We start from the raw sequence: 23,966 nt of genomic DNA, 5'->3' as shown, positions 1-23,966 counted from the left end.
AGGTAGTTAGGTAAATATAGAAGACTACTTATTTCCATAAATTGCTTAAAATATCTATGACTATTTAGAGCAAAATATATGACAATGTAGTGGGGTTTTTGGTGTATGTAAATAAGACAAAGAATTCTAACATAAAGTCCAGGTTGAAGTAAAAGGAAATATGCTTACCACTACATTTTACAAGTGGTACAATATTTACTCTAAGTAGACTGTGGAAGGTTAGTTAATATATATTGCAATCCCTAGAGTAATCACTAAAAAAAATAATACCAAGAAATATACCCAAAAGCCAATCCTAAAAATATTCAAATACAAAAGAAGACTAAAAAGGGAAAACAAAGAAATAAACAAAAAACAACAACTATATATATATATATATATATATATATATATACACACATATGTATAAACATAGAGCTAGATCCAGATATATCAATAATCACATTCAATGTTAATGGCCTAAGTATTTACTAGCAGGCAGAATTCTAAAGATATCACCTGGTTAGTCAATCAAACTATTGTAGCTACTGCTCTGAAGCAACTTTGCACATGGAATTAATGTTACTAATCATGTGACTCTAAGATAGAAAGATTATCCTGGCAGGTGCAATGTAGGCCTGCAAGGCCAATCACATGCCTCTTAAAAGCAGAAGAGGAAGTCAGAGATGAGGCAGAAGGGGAGGTAAAGGAGGGTCAAAGAGTAAGAAGGATTTGATCACTATTACTAGCTTTGTAGATGGCAGAACCAGACCATGAGCCAAGGAATGTGGTCAGCCTCTAGAAGGTGACAGCATCCCCCAGGTGTCAGCCAGAAAAGAAACAGGGACCTCAGTCCCACAACCTCATGAAACTCAATTCTGCCGACAATCTGAGCGGGCCTGGAAATAGATTCTCCCCTAGAGTCTCCAGAAAGAAATGCAGTCCCGCTGACATCTTGATTTGGGGTCTGTGAGACTCAAGGGGAGAAGAAGCTATTCCTAGGCTTCTGACCCATGGAAACTGTGAGACAGTAAATATTTTAAGTTGGTAGAAGTTTACTAGCTATAATAGGAAACACATTCCAATGAACAGAATTGGAATTGACAGAATGGATACAAAAGAAAGACCCTACTTCTATGAAATGTTGTACATTAAAACAACAACAACAACAACAACAACAACAACAACAACAAGAAACAGATAATATAAAAGTAAAAAGATAAATAAACCATGGAGACAAATAAGTAGGCTCGAGTGGCTATTTTAATCTCAGATAAAATTGGTTTCATGGCACAGAGCACCACAAGTGATAAAGAGAGGCATTTTCTAATGATAAAAGTGATAATATATCAGGAAGACAAAAACTATTATAAGTGTGTATGTACCTAATAATAGAGATTTAAAATACAGGAAACAAAAATAAACAGATATAAGAGAAAAATAAATAATTCCACAGTCAGTGAAAGATTTTGACAGCACTCTTTCAAGAACTGATAGAACCAAACAAAAAAATCATTAAGGATATAGAAGATCTGAAGAATACTACCAACCACCTTAATCTAATTTCACATTTGTAGTAGGCTATGTCTAACGACTGAAGAATATACATTATTTTCAAGGAAACAAGGTTCATTCGCCATGTTGGACCATCTGCTGAGCCATAAAACACATCTCAATGAATCTAAAATAATCAAAATCATACACAGTATATTCTCTGACCATATGGAATTAAATTACAAATCAATAATAATAAAATATCTAAGGAAACGCTAAATAACTACTAAACAACATGTTTCTAAATAATTCCTGGGTTAAAGAAGAAATTACAAGGGAACTAAGAAAATGTTTGGACTGAGCAATAATGAAAAACACAACACATCAAAATTTGTGAGATGATGCTTAAACACCACTTAGAGAAAAAATATGTAGATACATACACATAGAAGTATATAATGTGTGTAAGTGTGCAGGAGGTGGACAAGTGGAGACAGAGTCCACGGGTTATGCAATACTTTACTTACAAAAACCTATCTTACGGGTGTTCCAGAAGGTACATAATAGACTTTTATAAATGTGAAAATGTTTGTGTTATGCACAGAAACAAAAATGAAGTTCAACGTATTGATCCATACCATAACGTAAGAGTGCAAGGCAAGTCACAGCTTCTGCCAGAAAGCCTTTTGCTTTCAGTCTCTCGCTGTTTCTCTTCCCACTGACATCTTCCACATATAAACTCATGTTATTTTGGTGTTGATTTGTGTTTTTCACTACACCTACTTTCTCCTTTATTGTATTTTAAATACAACTGGGAAATGAACAAATAAACTAAGAGTAAAAATGCAGAACAAGTTTATAAATATCAAAGGAATAGTTCAAATCAACCAAATAAAAATACTGACGTATGAAGGCTGCCAAAGCCTTTCTTCTATTTCATGAGACAAGATTTGGTTATGTGAACCCTGAAAAGTGGTTTTGAACAATAGTACCCTCACAGACAGCAAGTGAAAAATCCTGCACCTTTAAAATCCACATTAAATTTTAGGCATATACAAGGAATTTATTGAGATACTATAGTTCCTAAAAGTAAAATTTGTGATGGTAATTAATCTTCATGCAACAGGAATTTATTTAGTTTTGATTATATTGCTGCAGAAATTGTTAACAAGAGATAAGGCAAAGTAATAGCAGTCAAAAAACCTTTTTCTCAGGGTCACTGTGTAACTGCCTCTGTAATTTGTTGCCCTCAACAACATAATTTCCCTTGTTGATTGAGCTCTACCAAACTATTTAAGGCGTAGTAGAAAAAAAACATCCACATAGATATGGAGGCAATACTTAAATGAGGATGGAGACTTAAATTCCAAAACAAAAGTTGCCTAGCATCAAGGAGAGGTGAGAAATCTGTAAGTACAATGATGCATATCCAAAATTTATACCCAGTTATGGTTGGCTCAGGGAATTTAAAAGTTTGCAAGTTTTCTTAATGTAAAAATGAGTGATAGGACTGTTATTAAAGCAGCAGAAACATAAATATTCTGTAGAATTAAGAGAAATTATAGAAAAATAATTATATATAGAATAGCAAGTCTTTAACATGCACAAAGTAGATAGTCTTGGGGAAACATGTCAAATAGAGGATACATTTTAAAAGAATACAGGCAATTCAAAGAGTGAAAGATAGGTTATAGCTTTGGGGTTAACTCAGTGAAATACTATGAGTTACCACAAAAGTTATATAAAAGCCATAGCTAGGCTACACACACACACACACACACACACACACACACACACACACAATGTTAATCTATAAAAAACTGATGACGGTAAGCTGGAAAATGTCTATATAAGTATACATGTAATAAAGGTACTAAGTGCAATGAACAGTAAGAAAAACTTTGACAAACAAAATTGTATGGATCCCACCAATTAACCTGCCCAATCCTTAAGAGCGAGCTTTCCCTAAGATACTTTAATAAGGACATGAGACCCAAGTTCTATCTAACCTATAAAGTATTTCTGTACCTGATGTAATCCAATACTGGGGGCGTGCAAGTCAATAGTGGCCAGAGAAGGAATTCGAGATTCTGAGAGATTTTTGTTCTCTTTCCTTATTAACCTGGAATTTCGAGCTAGATAAAAATAACCACAAACACATTTAAAAATCAGACATTTGTATTAGTTTTCCACATTCTATAGCTGTCCCTCAGTATATACTTAGTGTACATATTTACATACATAAGTCTGTAAATATTTACATATGGAAACACATAAAGCTACTACAATTTTTTACTTTTAATATTTTGTTAGTTTACTTAACATACATTTTATTTATTTTTTAAGATTTTATTTTTAAGTAATCTCTACACTTAACATAGGACTCAAACTTACAGCCCTGAGATCAAGAGTCACATGCTCCACTGACTGAGCCAGCAAGTATTCCAATGTAACATAAATTTTAAATAATATAAACAAAAAGGCTGAAAAGTAAAAGCATTATACATACCTATGCCTTCCAAGGCTCTTAGTTCAGGGAGATGATTATAGTTCAGTTCAGGCAAACGGACATCTGCCTTTGAGTATTCCCTTCTTTTCTTATTTGCCTGAAGTAGGCTCTTTTCACTTGGGACCTAAGATCAGAATGATTAACACAAGTGAATTAGCCTTCAGGTAAGCTTGGCTTGCCTCTTTTGTAACTACTATATTGATATCCTAAAATTTAGGAATTCAAGAATAACACAAAACTTCAGAAGTCCTGTAATGAGATTTTGAGTTTCTTTATTTGGAATTTTCTGCTTGTTCTTTTAATAGAGTAAATGCTAAGACTCTTGGTTCAAATTAGTTATAAAATAATTAGTTTAAAAAAACCTATCTGCATGTCCAAAAAATAGTAAGTTCAGACCTCAGGTTGGTCTTCAACCTAGGTGTTGTAGAAAGTTTAGGCAAAGTTCTGCCTCCAATAATTTTCATTAAGACTCAAGTGTGTCTTCTTCCCATTAATCTCTACCTCTTTTCTTGATGGCCTCTTAAAAATAAGGATAAACAGAAATAAGATCTAAAACTGACAGCCAGTGTTGATTATGCAATGCCTGAAAGAAGGCTGATATCAATTCCAGCAAAGTGCTTTTGAGCCAGCTCCTCTGAAAGCCTTGCTGATCAAAGTAATCCTCCAAAGCAGATCAAGAATGTAAAACACAAAAATATCTACAAAGAAATCAGTAGGGTATTAAAAAAAGGAAAGTACTGTGGATACAGAAATCGTGGGCCAAGAATAATTAAAAGAAAAGCAAATGTAATGCCCAAATCATGAGAGATATGAAAAGAAGGCTACTCTTGTTCAGCTCTGAGGATAACGAGAAGGGTAGACAAGGGAAATTTGAGAGAAAAATACTCTTTGGGAATACATCCACACCTCCATTCCCTGGCACAAGAGTTCATTCACCACATTCTGTAAGCATTTTCTATGGTGCTAGACATGTTCTAGGTGTGGGGTAGAGCTGTAAGGAAAACAGAGCACATATTCCTACCTTGGAAATGTACATTCTAGTTCGGGAGACAGACAATATATAAATAAGCAAATATAGAGGCTGGTAGGTGTATGTAATGGAAAAAAATTAAGCCAGGAGAGAGAAAAGAGAGTAATGCGAGACAAAATGAGTTCTAATACTAGGGAAGACCTCACAATAAGGCTTCATGTAAGCCAAGGAGGAGAAGAAGCAAATTCTTTGGATTATCTGGGGGAAGAAATGTTCTAAAGCACAGGAAATAAGTGCAAAAGCCCAAATATAGGCGCATGTCTGGCCAGGTTCAAGGAATACAAGGAAATCAGTGGGTTGCAATAGATCGACCAAGAGTAAGAGAGGCCAGGGGCACCTGGGTGGCTTAGGCAGTTAAGCATCTGACTCTTGATTTCCGCTTGGGTCATGATCTCACATGATCCCAATGTGAGATGGAGTCCCACATTGGGCTCTGCACGAGAGACTGCTTGGGATTGTGTCTCTCCCCCTCTCTCTCTCTGCCCCTCCCCTGCTCATGTTCTTACTCTCTCTCTCTCAAAATAAATAAATAAACATTAAAAACAAGTAAAATTTCAAAAGAAAAAAAAAAGAGAGAGAGAGAGAGCGTAGCCAGGGGTGGAATAAGAGGGATGGGGACCTGGGTCAATCAGGGACTTACAAGCCCTGTTAGGATTTTGGTCTTGACTCAGAGATGACCAGTCAATGGAAAAGTGATGATGATTTAAGTTAACTTTAAAAAGAAGCATTCTGGCAGTTACGTTAAGCAAAGTAACACTCCTCTGAACCTTCAGAAAACCTCTGAGTCTTGTACATGCTGCCATTCTTATAATCTGACACTGTTTTAATTTGTTGATCTTCTACTAGACCATGAGCTCCTTGAAGAGAGAGATAGATTGATTCATCTCCAGTGTCTCATAATAAGTTATCAATAAATATTTATTAAATGAATAAATAGAATACTTTCTTTTTTTAAAAAATGTTTATTTATATATTTTGAGAAAGAGATAGAGCATGAGCAAGGGAGGGGCAGAGAGAAAGGGAGGGAGAGAGAGAATCCCAAGCAGGCTCTGACTGTCAGTGCCCAGTGCAGGGCTTGAACCCACAAACCATGAGACCATAACCTGAGCCGAAATCAAGAGTCAGACACTTAACTGACTGAGCCACCCAGGCACCCCTAGAATACTTTCACCAAAAATCTTATGTGAGATACAACAATTTATCTTGTCACCTACTCTAAAAAAAAACTGATCACCAAGTATTAAGAAAATTTACTGTTACTAAAAAAATTAAAACATGTCATTTAAATAATATATTTAAACATCTAGACTTACAAAACTTACTTAAACTTTAAGACTTTCACATTTATGATTGTGACAGGTTGGGATGATACACGTATAATTAAGGTTCCACTTTACGATATGTCTCCAAATAAGATTCCCAGTTCTTCACTATTATATTTAACATTAATAGAAGTCTAGAAATGACTAATGCTTGCTCTTCTATCATGGGAGTAATAGTTCACTTACTGATGTGGTCACATTAATATTATAAATGCCTGATGGAGAATGTTTATGTGGTTTAACAAATGGAATGCAATACTTCTTGGTTTTCTCATCCACTCTGCAACAACAACAACAACAACAACAACAACAAATTTAAGTTAGAACCAGCAGTAACTATTTTTTTTCAACCACAAAACCAAAACCAAATGACACAAAACTAAGTGACATGCAGTTTAATCAGCATTTAATGCCTATTCATAATCATACAATGCACATAATTCTGGTGAAATGTTCTGTCCTTTACCACTACCCTCGTGCCTCCCACCTCGCTCCCAAGTCCAAACAAATAAATTACTTTTCTTTCAGCAAAATTTCCCAAATGAGCTTCTTTGTACCACCAAATACCCACAGCCATACCATGTAGCAGCAGACGCCCAAAACCAATTATTTCTTTTATTATGATAACCTCCTTTCACATTTTTAGAATAAATAGTTATAGACCCTCTTCACCTTACAGAGTACAATCCACTTTCTTAAGACTCAGGTGAATTTTTTTTTTATCAAATCCTAATAACTTTCATTACAGAGGCTAAAAGCATTTTGAAACAGAACAAGAATGAAGAGCACCCAGAAGCCCGAAAGTAGAATGTGGCTGAATCGATTAACACTCACAATTTGCAGACATACCCTGAAACAACATTTTGTTCTTATTTTCTTCATTCATACCTGTGACTCTGAACTCCTGGGATATTCACCATTCCAGAATTAACACCGGGAGCCACCGTGGAAAGATTGTGCGCAAGTGGAGGAATTGCCACGCCTAGATTTCTGGTGTGATCCACGCTTCCGTTGCTGCAATCTCTGAGGCTTGTAGAAGGCACGGTTGTGATGCGGCTCATCCCACTGTCAGGGAGACAGCTCGCATTTGAAGCTCGACTGACTTTTTCGACTTTTTCTCCGTCCGGTTTTGGCCCTTTTATTTTAAATACTTTAGAATCTTTAACTCTGGGATCAGCATTGGTATCCTGACCATTAATAAAAATGTTAACAACATTAATGATCTGAGGAGAATGAAAAATTACCTCTTCCTGTAAAGAACTCGTCAACTACTGCAGAATTCCATAAATATCACCTTCTCATGCCCCTGTTTTCTTTATTCTATCTATGGAATTAAAATTACACCCAGGATTCTTGGTCAGACATTTATTTTGAATAGAAATGCAATAGCTCTGCTATATATCAGGTGAATATGATACATACATATATCAAATTTATATATATTTCAGTAGAAAAATGTGAAAGAGAAATTAAGTATCACTACTTTTGTTCCTATATATCTAAAGTCAGGAAATACAAAACTGAGAACTGCCTTCTTCTTTTGGTTCATTTGAAAAAATGTGAGTGGATTGTTGATGGATTGGAATTACCTTACCAAGAACAGATTCTAGGTAACCAACATGCAAATGTAAACTTCAAATAAATTAAATACCCAAATCTCAATTTTAAAGTGCTCTACTTTATACAAAAAAATTTAAATGATATTTTTCTCTCATATCATTTAAGGGAAAAAATGATACATGCATGTGTTTGTGTCCATGTGTTTATATGTGAGTACATGGGTCTAAATGTTCTTAGATAAGTATGACTTCCTGACAAGACCTACTGCACAGTCTGATACACACTCTGGTACACAGTAGGCACTCAAAACACGATATGTTAAGACAGTTTTTCAAAAGGTAACGTCTATAGAGAAGGTACATTTTTACAACTAAGCTAAAAGTTAACAACTTGCTCACTGCTCAGAAAACCTCTTTTTTTATATTCATTTATTTTCCTCCAAAAATAAAAGGATATATTACATTTAAAATTTAATACACATGAAAACATGGACATTTACCTGTACCACAAGCATTTTTCTATCTTCGCCTAAGGAATCACCTTTTTCCTTTTCCTTCTTTCTGCTTTGAGATTTTTTAGATAAAGAAATATTTCTGGCATCTTTCTGTACTTTTAACTGTAGTTCCTGAGAAAACCTACATAAAAATACATTCGTCAATACAAGAAAATTGTAGGGGCGCCTGCAGTGGGTTAAGCCTCCAACTTTGGCTCAGGTCATGATCTCATGCTTCATGAGTTTGAGTCCCTCCCCTGCTTGCACTCTCTCTCTCTCTCTCTCTCTCTCTCTCTCTCTCTCTCTCTCTCAAAAATAAATAAACATTAAAAAAATTTTTTTAAACACAATAAAATTGTATAAGACAGATAAACCAAGAAAAAATTCATTTTCAAGATTTTTTTTGTATTGAGTATTAAACTAGACTATGTTATTTAAAATGAGAAAAATTATTGGGGCACTTGGGTGGCTCAGTCAGTTAAGTGTCTGACTTTGGCTCAGGTCATGATCTCACGGTTCGTGAGTTCGAGCCCCGGGTAAGGCTCTGTGCTGGAGCCTGCTTGGGAGTCTGTGTTTCTCTCTGCCCCTCCCCCACTCGCACTCTGTGGCTGTCTCTCTCAAAAATAAACAAACATTAAAAAACATTTGCTTTTAATGAGAAAAAGTATGGCCTAGATTAGCAGTTCTCAAAAGGTAGTCTGTAGAACCCTGGGAATCCCTGAGAACTTTTCAGGAGGTTCACAAGGTCAAAGCTATTCTTTACCTTAATAGGAAGATGACTGCTTTTCCTCTACATTGACACTGGCATTGATGGTGTAAAAAGCAATGGTAGGTGAGACCGCTGGCACCTTACCAAGAATTAAAGCAATGGCACCAAACTGAACTGACAGTTACGGCATTCTTCATATTCATACACACATTCTCAGTTTAAAAAAACAAAGGCAGTTTTGCTTAAGAACGTCCCTTATGAAATAATAAAGAAGTATTAATTTTATTAAATCAAAACCTTTGAACACAAGTCTTTTTTCATATTCTGTGTGAAAGAAGGGAATGTGCATGAAGCACCCCGCTACGAACCGAAGTGCAGTGGCTGTCTTAGGGAAAGGAACTGTGCTATTGTTTGAGATACAAACTAAACTAGCCACTTCTTTCGTGCAACATTTTTTACTTGAAAGAAAGGATGACAGAAAACTACAGTTATTCAGACTTGGAGTATTCTGCAAACATTTACTTTTAAAAAATGAGCAAAGGAAAACAACTGACAGCATTTGTGTTGACGATAAAATTCACATTTTTTTTTAAATTTTTTTTAACGTTTATTTATTTTTGAGACAGAGAGAGACAGAGCATGAATGGGGGAGGGTCAGAGAGAGAGGGAGACACAGAATCCGAAACAGGCTCCAGGCTCTGAGCTGTCAGCACAGAGCCTGACGCGGGGCTTGAACTCACGGACCGCGAGATCATGACCTGAGCCAAAGTCGGACGCTTAACCGACTGAGCCACCCAGGCGCCCCTAAAATTCACATTTTTATGCAAAATTACAATTCTGTTAAACTTGTGTGCACTAGTGTGACTGTAGCCGATTCCCAATACTTAAAAGACTTTTCTGATGAGAGAGAATGTGACTTTTTGATACTATATAATGAAATGTGTCACCATTTTAAAGATCTGCATTATTTAGCAAAATAGTATTTTCCAAATGACTAATAATGATACCACAAAAACACACATGGCTAAAAGCTCTATTCAAAGTGCAAGAAGATAGATAAATGGATTTTAATGTAACAGGGTATGGAAAGCTCACTGATATGTTTCAGACTCTGCAATGCAACCAACCCTTAAGAACTACTACTGCCAGGTTTTGGCATAGTATCAAAATTTAGTTTATGGACTCAATAAAGAATACCCACAATTATCTAAAAGGGCTATTAAAATACTCTTCCATTTTCCAACTCCATATATATGTGAGGCCAAGGTTTGTTTGTAGATCTCAATCAAAACAACCTAACACAACTAATTGAATGCAGATGCAATATGAGAACTGAGGTATCTTTCATTAAGCTAAACACTAAATGGATTGGTAGAAATGTCAAGCATTGTCATTGCCACTCATCTCACTATTCTTGGTTTTGTTAGCTGCACTGATGCCAGCAGCTGAGACAGCACAAGAGACCGCACCGGCAGCTCTGGCACTCACAAGTTTGGCACATCCAGGTCCCAGCACAGCACTGGCAACAGTGTCACATGACCGGGTGTGATGTGGGTACAGTGGCAACAGGAGATGGTACCTTTGGAAATGCATCAGTACCCAAAACGATGGCAACACGAACTCGTAGCAACACACAAATCAGTGACCTGAGTGGTAGACGTCACCACAGGGAGACAGAAAGAAAAGCAGGATGTAACTGCTTCATGTCAACCTAGACCCCTAATTCAGTGAACGCGGGGGACCACTCCTAGGAACTGCAGTATTGCTAAGGCTGAATAGAGGTAGGGTGATCAATATTTGAGACTGTATACAAGCGGGTGTGTATAGAAATAAGAGAAATACCTTTACTTTAACTCTAGGTTGGGACACCCCGGAAAACATGAGCCAGTACTATACCTCTCAGCAAATCCATCCATATGAAAGAAATCATGGTGCAGGAGCTCAGCACAGAAGGGCCTTTTGTCTGGGTCAATATGTAAGCATTTCTGGAAAACCAAGGAATACATACAGCTCATATCAAACAAAAACTGCCTACATTTAAATTTCTGAATGTAGAAAAATAGAAAATTGCTGTTTATAGTCAATGAACTTTAAAAACATAATAAATGATAAAGAAAAAAATACAAATCTAGACAATGACCACTAGTGGTTGCTAATATCACAAAAAGAAAGACCATCAGACATGTGGTGTCTCTGGATGGAAACACACAAACCTCTTATGACATGGTCTTGCCAAAAATCAACCTGATTCTGATGAGCTCTAGCTCTAGTTTATAAGAAATACAAGACAGAGGAGCATATTAAACTGTACTATGTGGATAATTCTAAGGGTCAAACAACCTACTTTTTTTTTTTTTTTTCAACGTTTTTTATTTTTTTATTTTTGGGACAGAGAGAGACAGAGCATGAACGGGGGAGGGGCAGAGAGAGAGGGAGACACAGAATCGGAAACAGTCTCCAGGCTCCGAGCCATCAGCCCAGACCCCGACGCGGGGCTCGAACTCCCGGACCGCGAGATCGTGACCTGGCTGAAGTCGGACGCTTAACCGACTGCGCCACCCAGGCGCCCCACAACCTACTTTTTTTAACAAATAAATGGCAAGGTTTAAACAAAAAAGAAAAGAGATAAAGATGAGCTTGTAGATTAAGACATATCCACCAATTGCGATCTATAGAATTCATGTAGATCCTAGTCTGAGCTATAAAAAGAAATTATGAGAAAATCAGTGACACTTTGAGCATTAGTTAGATGTTTTATAATATTAGGGAAATATTTTTTAAATATTTAAAGCCTTGCACAATAGAAGGGAAAGGGCCTATTCTGTGTGTATCACTGTGCTGGATACTTCACATAGATTATTTGATTTTAATGCAGGTCTTGTTCTGACTTATGAGAACCACTTAATGCCAGGAAAAACAGAAAAAACTCAATAAATAGCTTTAAATGAACAAGAAAAATTCTACAAATGATTAAGGTATTTATAAGTGAAGTAATATAATATCCGGGATTTGCTTCAAAATGCTACAAAAAACAAAGCTGAGGAGGATGAAGATAGGTAAAAAGAAGACCGTCAAGATGCTGTTAATTGTTGCATCTAGATGATAAATACACAAGGGTTCATTGTACTACTATTCTTTCTACTTCTCTGTTTGGAGTTTTCCAGAATAAAATGTTTAAACGTTATGGGAATTCTATTGTAAGGGACATAAACTGGATAATAGTTTTACCTTAATTCCCTTTAAATCTCTATAGACAGATCATAAAGCTGGCCTCCATGAAAAATATTTAAATCTGTTAGAAGATTACATAGAAAAGTAGAAATGTATTCATCTAAGAACTTGTTACAATTGTTTATAAGTTTAATAAACTTTTATTAATGAGTTATTTTAAAAATTTAAAAAGCAAAAAATATCTTGAGATCATGTGATATGATCTTGGTGTTTTAGATAAACTGCACTTATTTTATCAACACTTCAGGAAAGTCCTAATAAGAATTTTTTGATCTAACAACTCCAAAAGGTCTAGTGAGAATTGCCCTAATATCTTCCTCAACTACAAGGCAAAGGTGATGATCATTTGTAAATTAGCTTCAGCAAATCTAGTGGTTAAGCAAAAGCCTCCTTAACACTACAGTACATGTCATGATCCTATGCCCTGTGCTTTAATAATTTGCTAGTTCTTGGGGCACCTGGGTGGCTCAGTCAGTTAAGCTTCCAACTTCAGCTCAGGTCCTGATCTCACAGTCCTTGAGTTCAAGCCCCGCATTGGGCTCTGTGCCGATAGCTCAGAACCTGGAGCCTGCTTTAGATTCTGTGTCTCCCTCTCTCTCTGTTCCTCCTTCTCTCTCTGTCTCTCTGTCTCTCTCTCTCTCTCAAAAATAAAAAATATTAAAAAAATAATAATTTGCTAGTTCTTTACCTTTCTTTTTATTTCCTTATCCATTTTTCTTCTCTTTTCCACTTATATAGGCTTGCATTTCAAATGTTAAACATTAAAAAGATACTGTTATGAGGATGTTTTTATACTTAAAACATGCTAGATAACACTAAACAGTTTCTTAAAACAAATAAAATTTTCAGGCCTTGGGGCACCTGGGTGGCTGAGTAGGTTAGGCGTCCAACTCTTGGTTTCAGCTCAGGTCATGATCTTGTAGTTTGTGGGTTTGGGCCCCACATCCGGCTCTGTGCTGACAGTACAGATCCTGCTTGGGATTCTCTCTCTCTCCCTCTCTCTCTGTTCCTCACGACTTGTGTGCTCTCTCTCTCTCTCTCTCTCAAGATAAATAAGCTTAAAAAAATTCCTTTAAAAAAATTTTTTCAGGCCTTTCTTTCCAAAGATCTCCCTGCCAAATTACTTAATTTTTTAAAATTAAAAAATGTAATTTAAAAATTACAGCCACCAGGGCCCAAACACAGGACATTGGCATTGTGGTGTGGAATATCAGCTTTAAATGTGGCTGTAATTGGCATGACATCCCAAGCCAAAATGTCTTATGAGAAGAAATAGAGGTGAACTATAAAGTCATAGCCAGTTTCCTCTCTACTCTGCAATCTAGGAGAAAAAACTTTCACCCGAGGGCAAATCAGGGTTACTCCAATGAACAAATCAAAGCAAACCTGGTGGAAGGTTCAAACACTCCACCACTACAAGCAAGGAGGAGCTTTGCAGAGGACTGATCAGTGGGATAGAGCAGTCAAAACGCAACAACAGAGTGCATGTAACACACTCCAAAAACACTTCCTGAAGTGTCAGGCCCTGGACAGCATATGACCCTTTTTAATATAGTAGTACTCACAGATGCAGGACGCATAACAAGCTATTAAACACATAAAAGACAGAAACCTAGCCAAAATGATGAAATGGAAGAATTCTCCTCAAGAGAAAATCCAGGAAGAAATGACAGATAGAGAATTGTTCAAAACAGATATAAACAATATATCTGAACAAGAATTTAGAATGACAGTCATAAAACTCATAGCTGAGCTTGTAAAACACATAGAAGACAGCAGAGAATCTACTGCTGCAGAGATCAAAGACCTAAGAAATAGTCACAATGAATTAAGAAATGCTATAAATGAGATGCAAAATAAACTAGATACAGTGACAACAAGGATGGAAGAAGCAGAAGAGAGAAGAGATGAAATAGAAGATAAAATTATGGAAAATGATGAAGCTGGAAAAAAGAGGGAAAGGAAATTACTAGATCACGAGGGTAGAATTAGAGAGGTAAATGATTCCATGAAATAAAATAATAACCGTATCATAGGAGTTCCAGGAGAGGAAGAGCAAGAGAAAGGGGCAGAAGGTTTATTTGAACAAATTATAGCTGAGAACTTCCCTAATCTGGGGAAGAAAACAGGCACCCAAGTCCAAAAGGCACAGAGAATTCCCTTCAAAATCAACAAAAACAGGTCAACTTCATGACATATCACAGTGAAACTGACAAAATACAAAGATAAAGAGAGGGGCGCCTGGGTGGCGCAGTCGGTTAAGCGTCCGACTTCAGCCAGGTCACGATCTCGCAGTCCGTGAGTTCGAGCCCCGCGTTGGGCTCTGGGCTGATGGCTCAGAGCCTGGAGCCTGTTTCTGATTCTGTGTCTCCCTCTCTCTCTATACCCCTCCCCCGTTCATGCTCTGTCTCTCTCTGTCCCAAAAATAAATAAACGTTGAAAAAAAAATTAAAAAAAAAAAAAACAAAGATAAAGAGAGAATTCTGAAAGCAGCTAGGGACAAAGGGGCCTTAACCTACAAGGGTAGATACATAAGGGCAGTAGCAGACCTGTGCACTGAAACTTGGCAGGCCAGAAGGGAGGGGCAGGAAATATTCAATGTGCTGAATAGGAAAAATACGCAGCCAAGAATCCTTTATTCAGCAAGGCTGTCATTAAGAATAGTAGAGAGAGCAACCAACAGAATGGGAGAAGATATTTGCAAATGACATAACAGATAAAGGGTTAGTATCCAAAATCTATAAAGAACTTATCAAACTCAACACCCAAAAAACAAATCATCCAGTGAAGAAATGGGCAAAAGACATGAATAACACTTCTCCAAAGAAGACATCCAGATGGCCAACTGACACATGAAAAAATGCTCAACATCATTCATCATCAGGGAAATACAAATCAAAACCACAATGAGATATCACCTTACACCTGTCAGAATGGCTAACATTAACAACTCAGGCAATAACAGACGTTGGCGAGGATTCGGAGAAAGAGGATGAGGATCTCTTTTGCATTGTTGGTGGGAATGCAAACTGGTGCAGCCACTCTGGAAAACAGTATGGAGGTTCCTCAAAAAACTAAAAATAGAACTACCCTACAACCTAGCAATTGCACTACTAGGCATTTATCCACGGGATACAGGTGTGCTGTTTTGAAGGGACACATGCACCCCCATGTTTACAGCAGCACTATCAACAATAGCCAAAGTATGGAAAGAACCCAAATGTCCATCGATGGATGAATGGATAAAGAAGATGTGGTATATATATACAATGGAGTATTACTCGGCAATCAAAAAGAATGAAATCTTGCCATTTACAACTGCGTGGATGGAACTGGAGGGTAGTATGCTAAGTGAAATTAGTCAGAGAAAGACAAAAATCATATGTCTTCACTCATATGAGGACTTTAAGAGACAAAACAGATGAACATAAGGGAAGGGAAACAAACAATATAAAAAGAGGGAGGAGGACAAAACAGAAGAGACTCTTAAATATGGAGAACAGGGGCGCCTGGGTGGCGCAGTCGGTTGAGCGTCCGACTTCAGCCAGGTCACGATCTCGCGGTCCGTGAGTTCGAGCCCCGCGTCGGGCTCTGGGCTGATGGCTCAGAGCCTGGAGCCTGTTTCTGATTCTGTGTCTCCCTCTCTCTCTGCCCCTCGCCCGTTCATGCTCTGTCTCTCTCTGTCCCAAAAATAAATAAACGTTGAAAAAAAAAAAATTTAAAAAAAAAAAATATGGAGAACAAACTGAGGGTTACTGGAGGGGTTGCAGGAGGGGGGATGAGCTAAATGGGTAAGGGGCATTAAGGAATCTACTCCTGAAATCATTGTTTCACTATATGTTAACTAATTTGGATGTAAATTTTAAAAAATAAAAAAATTAAATTAAAAAAAAAAAAGAATAGTAGAGAGAAAGGTTTTCCCAGACAAACAAAAACTAAAGGAGTTCATGACCACTAAACCAGCCCTGCAGGAGATCCTAAGGGGGACTCTGTGAGTGGAAAACAGCAAAGACTACAAAGGACCAGAGACAACACCACAAACATGAAACCTACAGATAACACAATGGCACTAAATCCATATCTTTCAATAATCACTCTGAATGTAAATGGACTAAATGCCTCAATGAAAAGACACAGGGTATCATAATGAATAATAAAAATAAGATCTATCTATATGCTGCCTACAAGAGACTCATCTTAGACCTAAGGACACCAGCAGATTGAAAGTGAGAGGATGAAGAACCATCTGTCACGCTACTGGACATCAAAAGAAAGCCAGAGTAACCATACTTATATCAGACAAACTAGATTTTAAAACAAAGATCGTAACAAGAATTGAAGGAGGGCATTGTATAAATTAAGGGATCTATCCATCAGGAAGAGCTAACAATTGTGGAGGCACTTGGGTGGCTCAGTCAGTTACGCATCCTACTCTTGATTTTGGGTAAGGTCATGATTCCAGGGTCATGGGATTGAGCTCCACACTGGGCTCTGTGCTGACAGTGCAGAGCTTGCTTGGGATTCTCTCTCTCATCCCCTCTCTCTCTCTCTCAAAACAAATAAATAAACTTTGAAAAGAAAAAAAAAGAAGAGATAACAATTGTAAATGTTTATGCCCCCAATGTGGAAGAGAGCACCCAAATATATAAACCAATTAATCACAAACCTAAACAAATGTATGGATAATAATACCACAATTGTAGGGGACTTTAATACTCCGCTTACAACAATGGACAGATCATCTAGGCAGAAAATCAATAAAGAAACAATGGCTCTGAATGACATATTGGACCAGATGGACTTAACAGATATATTCAGAACTTTTCATCCTAAAGCAGTAGAATACACATTCTTCTCAAGCACACATGGAAAATTGTCCAAAATATATCACATACTGGGTCACAAAACATCCCTCAACAAGTATAAAAAGATTGAGGTCATACCATGCATATTTTCAGATCACAATGCTATGAAACTTGAAACCAACCACAAGAAAAAATCTGGGAAGCCCCCAATCACATGGAGGCTAAAGAACATCCTACTAAAGAATGAATGAGTCAAATTAAAGCAGAAATCTAAAAATATATGGAAGCAAATGAAAATGAAAACATGACAGTCCAAATCCTTTGGGATGCAGCAAAGGTAGTCTTAAGGGGAAAATTCATTGCAGTTTAGGCCTATCTCAAGAAGCAAGAAAGGTCCCAAATACACAACCTAACCTTACACCTAAAGGAGCTAGAAAGGCAGCAGCAAAGAAAGCCCAAAGCCAACAGAAGAAGAGAAATAATAAATGTTAGGGCAGAAATAAACAATATAGAATCCTAAAGAACAGCAGAACAGATCAATGAATCTAAGAGCTGAGTTTTTGAAAGAATAAACAAAATTAATAAACCTCTCGCCGGACTTCTCAAAAAGAAAAGAGAGAGGACCCAAATAGATAAAATCACGAATGAAAGAGGAGAGATCACAACCAACACCACAAAAATACAATTATTAGAGAATACTATGAAAAATTATATGCTAACAAACTAGATAATCTGGAAGAAATGGACAAATTCCTAGACACTCACACACTACCAAAACTCAAACGAGAAGAAATAGAAAATTTGAACAGACCCATAACCAATGAAGAAATTGAATCAGTTATCAAAAATCTCCCAACAAATAACAGTCCTGGGCCAGGTGGCTTCCCAGGGGAATCTACAGAAATTTAAAGCAGAGTTAATACCTATTCTTCTCAAACTATTCTAAATATAGAAATGGAAGAAAAACTTCCAGACTCATTCTATGAATCCAGCATTACCTTGATTCCAAAACCAGACAAAGACCCTACTAAAAAGGAGAAATCAGGTCAATATCCCTGATGAACATGGATGCAAAATTTCTCAACAAGATACTGGCAAGTTGAATTCAACAGTATGTTGAAAGAATTATTCATCATGATCAAATGGGATTCATTCCTGGGCTACAGGGTTGATTCAATATTCACAAATCAATCAGCATGATACATCACATTAATAGAAAAAAGGATAAGAACCATATGATCCTGTCAGTAGAAAAAGCATTTGACAAAATACAGCATCCTTTCTTAATAACAACTCTCAAGAAAGTCAGGATAGAAGGAACATACCTTAATATGATAAAAGCCATATGTGAAAGGCCCACAGCTAAGATCACCCTCAATGGGGAAAAACTTGAGAGTTTTCCTCCTGAGATCAGGAACACAACAGGGATGTCCACTCTCATTACTGTTGGTTAACTAGTGCTGGAAGTCCTAACTTCAGCAACCAACAACAAAATGAAATAAAAGGCATCCAAACTGGCAAAGAAGTAGTCAAACTTTCCCTCTTCACAGATGACATGATACTCTACATGGAAAACCCTAAAGACTCCATCAAAAAACTGCCAGAGCTGATACAGGAGTTCAGCAAAGTCGCAGGATATAAAATCAATGTACAGAAATCAGTCATGTTTCTATACACCAATAATGAAGCAAGAGAAGGAGGTATCAGGGTATCAGTCCCATTTACAATTGCATCAAAAACCATAAAATACCTAGGAATACACCTAACCAAAGAGGTAAGAGATCTGTATGCTGAAAACTATAGAAAGCTTATGAAAGAAATTAAAGAAGACCCAAAGAAATGGAAAAACATTCCATGCTCACGTTGGAAGAACAAATACTGTTAAAATGTCAATACTACCCAAAGCAATGTACACATTCAATGCAATCCCAATCAAAATTGTACCAGCATTCTTCACAGAGCTAAAACAAACAAACCTAAAATTTGTATGGAACCACAAAACGTCCTGAATAGCCAAAGTAATGGTGAAAAAGAAAACCAAAGCAGGAGGCATCATAATCCTAGACTTTAGCCTCTACTACAAAGCTATAATCATCAAGACAGTAGCACATAGACCAATGGAATAGAATAGAGAACCCAGAAACAGACCCACAAATGTATGGCCAACTAATCTTTGACAAAGCAGGAAAGAATATCCAGTGGAAAAAAGACAGTCTCTTTAGCAAATGGTGCTGGGAGAACTGCACAGCAACATGCAGAAGAATGAAACTGGACCACTTTCTTACAGCATACACAAAAATAAATTCAAGATGGATGAAAGACCTAAATGTGAGACAGGAAACCATCAAAATCTATAAAGAATTTATCAAACTCAACACCCAAAAAAACAAATAATCCAGTGAAGAACTGGGCAGGAGATATGAATAGACACTTTTCCAAAGAAGACATCCAGATGGCAAACAGACACACGAAAGATCCTCAACATCACTCCTCATCGGGGGAATACAAATCAAAACCACAATGAGACACCACCTCACACAAGTCAGATTTGTTAAAATTAACAACTCAGGAAACAACAGATGTTGGTGAAGATGTGGAGAAAGGGGACTCCTCTTGCACTTTTGGTGGGAATGAAAACTGGTGCAGCCATTCTGGGGAAACAGTATGGAGGTTCCTCAAATAATTAAAAATGGAATTACCCTATGACCCAGCAACAGCACTACTAGGAATTTATGCAAAGGATACAGAAGTGCTGATTCAAAGGAGCACATGTACCACAACATTTATAGCAGCACTATAAACACTAGTCCAATTATGGAAAGAATCCAAATGTCCATCAACTGATGCATGAATTAAGAAGATGTGGTATATACATACATATATACATATACACATACATACGTATACAGTATGTGTATATAATATATATTAAATGCACATATATGTATATACACATATACACATACATGTATATATACATGTATACATACATATATAATATACACACACAGTTCCACACAGATGGAACTGAAGAGTATTATGCTAAACGAAATAAGTCGGTCAGAGAAAGACAGATATCACATGACATGATTTCAATCACATGTGTAATTTGAGAAATTTAATAGATGATCATAGGGGAAGGGTAGTAAAAATAAGATAAAAACAGAGAGGGAGGCAAACCATAAGAAATGCTTAAATACAGAGAAACTGAGGGTTGATGGGGTGGGGAAAATGGGTGATAGACATTAAGGAGGGCACTTGCTGGGATGAGCACTGGGTGTTATACGTAAGTGATGAATCACTGGATTCTACTTCTGAAGGCAAGACTACACTGCATGTTAACTAACTTGAGAATAAATTAACTAAAAAAAAACAAAAAACTAAAAGCAATATAGGGGCACCTAGCTGGCTCATTCTGTGGAGCATGCGACTCTTGATCTGGAGGTTGTGAGTTTGAGCTCCATGTTAGGCATAGAGCTTACTGGCAAAGAGAGGGTGGGGGCAGGGAGAGAGGCCTGCCTGGCTCAGTCAGTAGAGGATGTGACTCTTGATTTCAGGGTCCCGAGTTTTGAGGCCCACGTTGGGGGTAGAGTTTACTTAAAAAAATAATAACAGGGGCGCCTGGGTGGCTCAGTCAGTTAAGCATCCGACTTCGGTTCAGGTCATCATCTCACGGTCCGTGAGTTCGAGCCCCGCGTCGGGCTCTGTGCTGACAGCTCAGAGCCTGGAGCTGTTTCAGATTCTGTGTCTCCCTCTCTCTGACCCTCCCCTGTTCATGCTCTGTCTCAAAAATAAATAAAACGTTAAAAAAAATTTTAAAAATAATAACAAAATAAAATCAAGAGAGGAAATCGTTGACCTAAAAGATCAACTAGACAAGAAAAAGAGAAAACCATGTCTCCATAATATAAATTCACTGTAAGAAAGTAAAACATATGATTACCTTTGCTAAATCTATCACAACTTCAGAGAGCTTGGGATAGCGTCTTTCAAGAGGTTCTGTTTCCTTGATTTCAGGCAACCTTACTCCAGCAAACACAGGATTTTTATAAAACAGCTCCTGATGTCTTGGAATTAGATTACCTGGAAGTGAGAACAGCACACATCTCTGTCATTATACCTCATGATAGAAATGGCAAAGAGACAGGTGATGTGGCATGGACAAAAGAGTAGAACACAGCTTATGGACTTGGAGTTAGGGCTGTCTCAGCATGCAAAATCACCCAAAAACAGTGTTCTTATGGTGATGGTACCTGGCAGTCTTCAATAGTGGTTTTGATGTAAGTCAACTCAAGAAAATTAACATTCTTATCTCAACATACTCATTTAGAAAATTCACAAGCCACTATATATAGAACTGAAGTCATGAGGGTGCATAGGAAAAGGATAGGTAAAGAACATTTTCTAATTTTTTAGATATAAGTACCAACACTTCATTTCTTTTTTTTTTTAAATATATGAAATTTATTGTCAAATTGGTTTCCATACAACACCCAGTGCTCATCCCAAAAGGTGCCCTCCTCAATACCCATCACCCACCCTCTCCTCCCTCCCACCCCCCATCAACCCTCAGTTTGTTCTCAGTTTTTAACAGTCTCTTATGCTTTGGCTCTCTCCCAACGCTTCATTTCTAACAACAAAGCATAAAGTGCTGACCAAAACAATGAAAATATTACTAGTCATATGATCAGAATCTAGATAAATAAGTTCCACCCTTTAAGAATTTAGTTTGGGGGCGCCTGGGTGGTTCAGTCGGTTAAGCGGCTGACTTCAGCTCAGGTCATGATCTCACGGTCCGTGAGTTCGAGCCCTGCATCGGGCTCTGTGCTGACAGCTCAGAGCCTGGAGCCTGTTTCAGATTCTGTGTCTCCCTCTCTCTCTGACCCTCCCCCGTTCATGCTCTGTCTCTCTCTGTCTCCAAAATAAATAAACATTAAAAAAAATTAAAAAAAAAAAGAATTTAGTTTGAAAATGAAAATAAATTGTTTTAATTATTAAAATTAAAATTTTAAAAAATTAAAATTTTTTTCAAAAATTTAAAAATCTACTGATTTTATACCTGTGTTTAAAGTCTGATTTGAGCAGTTTTATCTTTTTCTTCAACTTTAGTACCTAATCTAGTATAAAATACATATGAAAATTCTGCTGTAAGAAACTACTGTATTGTTTATTGAATTTGTACCCTGGAAATTTAAAATCCAACAGTTAAATGCCCCCCCCAAGTATTTTCCCATTATTTCCATTTTCCAAGATCCATCTCCCAATATGAAGTTCGTATTTCAACAAATGTAAGACTTTGATATTCTACCTTTAAAATTCTGTCCAAAACACTAACAACAAAAGTCATATCTGCAACAAGATTAAACTACCTAAGAAGTCTCGGTCTCTCAATTTGAAGATGAGGATAAGGGTAACAGTCGGATTCCACCAAACACTTGCTAACCCCACCCCCCAGAAAAAACCATTTGTATCCTCTACATGTGATTTATTGAATGCAAAAGTGCAGAGAAAATGTACAGCCTTTGCTCTTTTCTTTGTGGGGAGTGGGGCAGGAGGGTGGATGAGAGCATGAATAAGACCATTTGCCAGACAAACCAAAGCCAGACTGAGAATGAATTAATATAAATAGATGAGATTTTCCTATTGGCTCCCTACCTCCACTTAAAACACATACCATCTTTAATATACTAACAAGTAGTAAAATCAATACAAACAAAAACATAGGAGAAAAACCTCTAAAATTTAAAATGCAGATATATAATCTTACCTAAACACATCATAATATGATATAGCTGATCAATATCAGAATCTCCAGGAAAAAGGGGTTCTCCCATGAGCATTTCAGTTACCAGACAGCCAATGGCCCATACATCAACAGCCCTGAAATAAAAGCAATGTGGTATAAAATCTGGCATCCTACTATGTTTATGTGACTGAATCTGTTCTGCATGTTACTATTTGGTATTCTTGGTATTGAGAATATTTGTAGCAAGCGTTAAATTACTCATAAAAATACATTTCCCTATAAACTTCAAGTACTAATTCCCAATTTTACCTAAGTCAGATTTCCAGAAACTTCAATCACGTGACAAGAAGGAAAAGGCTTCTCAAAACCGTTATTATGTGTACTTTATTCTGGAAATAAGTTTTTTGGGTTTTCATTCAAAGCCTATTCATTCTTTGTTTATACATTATTCTAACCAGGTTGATCAATCTATCCCACCATACACTGAAAACAGCACAGGAGAAGGTTGTTTGGGACACATACAGTAACAACAAGGGGAACTGGGAGCTAATGGGAAAAATAGAAACATTATCTTAAAAATCAGACCCAAGAACTTAAAGCAGAATATGCTTTTTCATTCACATAGGGACAACTACCTTGAAATTGTTTAAGGTCATAGCTGAATTATAAAATGGTATAAAGGGGTACCTGGGTGGCTCAGTTGATTAAGCATCCAATTTGGCTCAGGTCAAGATCTCACAGTTCATGAGTTCGAGCCCCACTTTGGGCTCTGGGCTGACAGCTCAGAGTCTGGAGGCTGCTTTGAAATCTGTTACTCCCCTCTTGTCCCTCCCCTGCTCGTGCTCTGTCTCTCAAAAAATAAACATTAAAAAATTTTTTCTAATAAAATAAAAATAAAATTATAGAAAGGTTACAGTATAACAAAATGAGAACTCAGAGTAATCAAGAAAATATTAAATGATGTGTGCACTGAAAACACAGAAAGTGTAGAAAACATTTTTTAATGTTTATTTATTTATTTTGAGAGAGAGAGAGACTGTGTGCATGAACATGTGAGTGGGAGAGAGGAATGGGCAGAGAGAGAGGGA

The 23,966-nt window shown here is 37.0% G+C and overlaps 1 protein-coding gene across 1 annotated transcript in view; it reads right to left on the bottom strand.

Annotated features, from left to right (window-relative positions):
- Window positions 1-23,966, bottom strand: part of CDKL2 (cyclin dependent kinase like 2) — a 54,405-nt gene that overhangs the window by 6,924 nt on the left and 23,515 nt on the right. Inside the window, exons 5-12 of the mRNA XM_030313665.2 lie at window positions 22,900-23,012; window positions 21,076-21,215; window positions 10,993-11,081; window positions 8,394-8,529; window positions 7,223-7,521; window positions 6,521-6,614; window positions 3,983-4,106; window positions 3,502-3,608 (exon numbers count right to left, since the gene is read on the bottom strand). Coding sequence (XP_030169525.1) covers window positions 3,502-3,608; window positions 3,983-4,106; window positions 6,521-6,614; window positions 7,223-7,521; window positions 8,394-8,529; window positions 10,993-11,081; window positions 21,076-21,215; window positions 22,900-23,012 — 1,102 coding nt within the window. The remainder of the gene's footprint in view (window positions 1-3,501; window positions 3,609-3,982; window positions 4,107-6,520; window positions 6,615-7,222; window positions 7,522-8,393; window positions 8,530-10,992; window positions 11,082-21,075; window positions 21,216-22,899; window positions 23,013-23,966) is intronic.

Source organism: Lynx canadensis, chromosome B1, assembly GCF_007474595.2.
Source record: "Lynx canadensis isolate LIC74 chromosome B1, mLynCan4.pri.v2, whole genome shotgun sequence".
NCBI lineage: Eukaryota > Metazoa > Chordata > Mammalia > Carnivora > Felidae > Lynx > Lynx canadensis.
This window is presented reverse-complemented; position numbering and strand designations above follow the sequence as displayed.